The sequence below is a fragment of the Chrysochloris asiatica genome, unplaced genomic scaffold, assembly GCF_000296735.1.
Source record: "Chrysochloris asiatica unplaced genomic scaffold, ChrAsi1.0 scaffold00214, whole genome shotgun sequence".
NCBI lineage: Eukaryota > Metazoa > Chordata > Mammalia > Afrosoricida > Chrysochloridae > Chrysochloris > Chrysochloris asiatica.
This window is the reverse complement of record NW_006408732.1, coordinates 1,894,904-1,898,406: the sequence shown is the minus strand read 5'-3', so window position 1 is coordinate 1,898,406 and position 3,503 is coordinate 1,894,904. Positions and strand designations below refer to the sequence as shown.

Below are 3,503 nucleotides of genomic sequence, written 5' to 3'. Positions count from 1 at the left end.
TATTAAGAAAGGCAGGATAAATACTTCTTTTCTTTTACTTCATTGAATCTACTTCAGCATGAATTGTTTCTAATAAATTTCACCCCAAGCCACCCCAGAATTCTTCAGTCTACCAGGTGGTTCCAATGCGAAACCTACTGGATTGTACTGAGCAGGCCAGATTATGGAGGTGGTGCTGGTGGCAGTAATAGTTGGGGTGGGATGAGAAGTTGGGCAGTTGGCGGGGACCAAGGAGGTTGGAAGGACTGAGGGTGGCCTGGGTTGGGAGGGTCCAGGTTAAGGAAGGAAGAGTACTTCAAACAGGCTAAGCAGTGGAATTCAAGTCTTCTAAACCGTTCTGGACTTCGAGGCTCTTTGTGCACTCTCTGAGTTCTTTGCTGTCACTCCCAGTATCCTCCGCAGCTGAACCCTTCCCCTGATAGGCCTCTTCGGAACCAGGGAGTATGTTGTCCTGGGACTCCACTTCATTCTCTCTGCTCACCACATACTTGCATTTCTTCAGCTCACCAGCCATCTGCGAGAGATCTCGCTTCATAGCATAGGCATCTTCTCCATCTGCATAATATTTGGGCTCCACTTCACTAACCTCAAAGTAGAGAGTATTAGAGTAGAGGTTCAAGGCAGCCCGGTTACTCTTCCTGACATGCAAGGACACGTATTTGGCATTAAAGTTCTCTATCATGGCCTTGGAGGCCTGATCCATCAGCTTCTGGGCCAGTCCGAGGCGCCGGTGTGAACGCTTCACGGCTAGTGAAGTGATATGTCCATGGGGGACGTCATCTGAGTCCTCTTCCATTTTGGCCAGAACATAGCCCACAACCTTCCCATCCTCATCCTCAGCGATATAGGAGAGCTGGGGCCATGAAAGGCCATGGTAGAAATAGTATTTCATCTGGTAATTTTCAGGAAGACAAAGGAGGTTGCAGTGCTGCATGTTCATTAGATCATCTGGACGAGCATTGCGGATGTTCATAATGGCGGCAGTGGGGAGCCTGTAGGACTGCAGTAAACCGATGACAACCAGAAACAAGTTACTCTCAAGTCAAAGCGACAGTTTGGTGGAGGGGTGAGTCAATGCAGTAGATAACTTGCAGGAAGTGAATGGCTTGTGGCTTGAGGACTAGACGGTATCTTGCCGGGAAGGTGGGATGAACAAGAGGGAAGAGGCGGTGCTAAGATGTTATTTCCGGAACTGTGCCTTTCAGCCCAACCAATAAGGTTTTGATGTTCTTGTGAGTGTGCGCATGCTCGCAGGGATGGGGGAGGAGTGGAGACAAGACATTACGATATCGTGGGGTTTAAATAAAGTAGTTGATCTATTGGTGCGACACTGTGGGTTAATGTGCGGCACTATAAGGTCAGTTTGAACTGCAAGGTCAGCGGTTCAAGCTCACCAGTGCCTCTTAGGAAACCCTGTACAGGGTCACTATGAGTCAGAAAAGACTCAACGGCACTTAACAACAGTTGATCTGCTGCTGTCAAAAATTTTCCCCCTTTATTTGTTTCAGTTTTAACTGTTAAAATTGGGTATCTATGAATAATATTTATTCAAATTGAATAATTCATGTAGGGAAACTAGTCAAGAACCAAAACATTGTCACCACCCAGACACTCTCATCTCCCTAATAGTGTAACACCAACCAAGAGTAACTATTACCTGAACTACAAATAGTTTTTTGTAAGTAGAATTGTAGTGCTTTACTCTTCGATTCAACATTGTGTGCTTCAGTGACCTTATGTGTGTTTTTATTGTTGTTAAGTGCCGTCGGGTGGGTTCTGACTTAAAGTTGTTCCCAGGAGCATTTAGTGAGTTTGAAAGGCCGACCCTGCAGTTCAAACTGACCTTGTGGGCCAGTGTATTATGCCTACAGCTCAGCAACAGGACTACACACACCTTTTTTCCTGTTTGCTATTCCATTACTTAAATATATTACAATGTATTCATCCATTTTACTATTAATGGACACTTTTTGTGTAGATTAGTATGAATAGTGCAGGTGAACATTTTGGAACATATTTTTTACATCGCATTTGAATTACTGGGTCAAAGTATCTTTCAATGTTCTACTTGTATAAATACTGCTATGGAATTTTCTAAAAAGGTGCTTCCACATAATCATTAACATTTGACATTTTCTCATCTTTTTTCAACTGCATTCAGCCACCAGCATTACTTTATGATTTTATTTTAAATTTGCCTAATGATTAATGAACTTAAGTATCTTTTTATGGTTTTGTTGTAGTTTTTTGTGGTGGTGGTTTTGTACCAGCACGTTGGTGGGTTCTGAATCCTAACTACCTTATAGAGTTTCCAGGCTATAAATCTGTATGGGCGCAGAAAACATCATCTTTCTCTGAGAGTGGCTGACTAATTTGACCTGTTGACTTGCAGTTAGCAGACCAACTTGTAACCAACTATGCTACCAAGGCCCTTTTTTATGTTTGCTAGGCATTGAATATTCCCTTCAGAAGTAGATGTTCAGGCTTTTGTTAGTCTTTGCGTTTCTTCTTCCTCTCGCTTTTTTTTGGAGGGTGGGGTAGGTTTTGGTAACAAAGCAAAAAACTGTATTAAAAATTATTTTATTGCTTCTTGGTACTATCCTGGTGCTGTAGGATAAGCATTGCTAACCACAAGGTGGATGTTTCAAACCCACAAGCTGCTCCTTGGAAACCCTATACAGAACCAACTCATTGGCACCTTATACTTATTTTGATTGTTATTGTTAGGTGCAAGCAAGTCTGTTATGATTCATAGTAATTCCATGCACAACAGAATATAACGTTGCCCCATCCTTTGCCGTCCTCACAATCATTCCTAGTTTGGGACCCCATTCTGTCAGTCTGTCTCATTGAGAGATTTTTTACGTTTTCATGACGTCCTTCTCCAGGGATTTGTCCTTCCTAATAATGTCTAAGGTAATTGAGATAAATTCTCACCATAGTCTATTCTAAGGAGCATTCTAGTTGTACTTCTTTCAAAACAGATTTGTTTGTCATTCTGACAATCCATTGAATGTTCTTTGGCAATATCATAATACCAAGTGTAATGGTTGGGGTTCTGTGTCAACTTCAACAGGCCAGGATTTCCAGAAGTTAGCAGTTTAGATGTGCTTATTCCCACAGTGATTAAACCTAATACAGGCATAGGCAATACTGATGAGTGGCTATGAGCACCAATGCATTAAAAGGATGATTTGCTGGGGATGTGGCCTGCTTCCAGTGTAATGGACATGAGAAAGGAATATCAGACCCTGCAACTAACTGTAAGCTCTTTCTTTGATAATAGACATTTCTTTGTGTTGTTGTTGTTAGGTGTCATCAGGTCAGTATCAACTTATAGCAACCCTATGCACAACAGAATGAAACACTGCCCGATCCTGGGCCAACCTCACAATTGTTGCCAGGCTTGAGCCCATTGATGCTGCCACTTGGCCAATCCATCTCACTGGGGGTCTTCCTCTTTTTCTCTGACCCTCCACCTTACCAAACATGATATCTTTCTC

At 42.6% G+C, this 3,503-nt stretch overlaps 1 protein-coding gene across 1 annotated transcript; it reads right to left on the bottom strand.

The window, feature by feature from the left end:
* Nucleotides 1–304: 304 nt before the first annotated feature.
* Nucleotides 305–1,005, bottom strand: LOC102835135 (N-alpha-acetyltransferase 11-like). Its single transcript, XM_006872896.1, has one exon. It carries the CDS (start codon nucleotides 971–973, stop codon nucleotides 305–307), a length of 669 nt encoding a protein of 222 aa, XP_006872958.1. The 5' UTR covers nucleotides 974–1,005.
* Nucleotides 1,006–3,503: the final 2,498 nt, after the last annotated feature.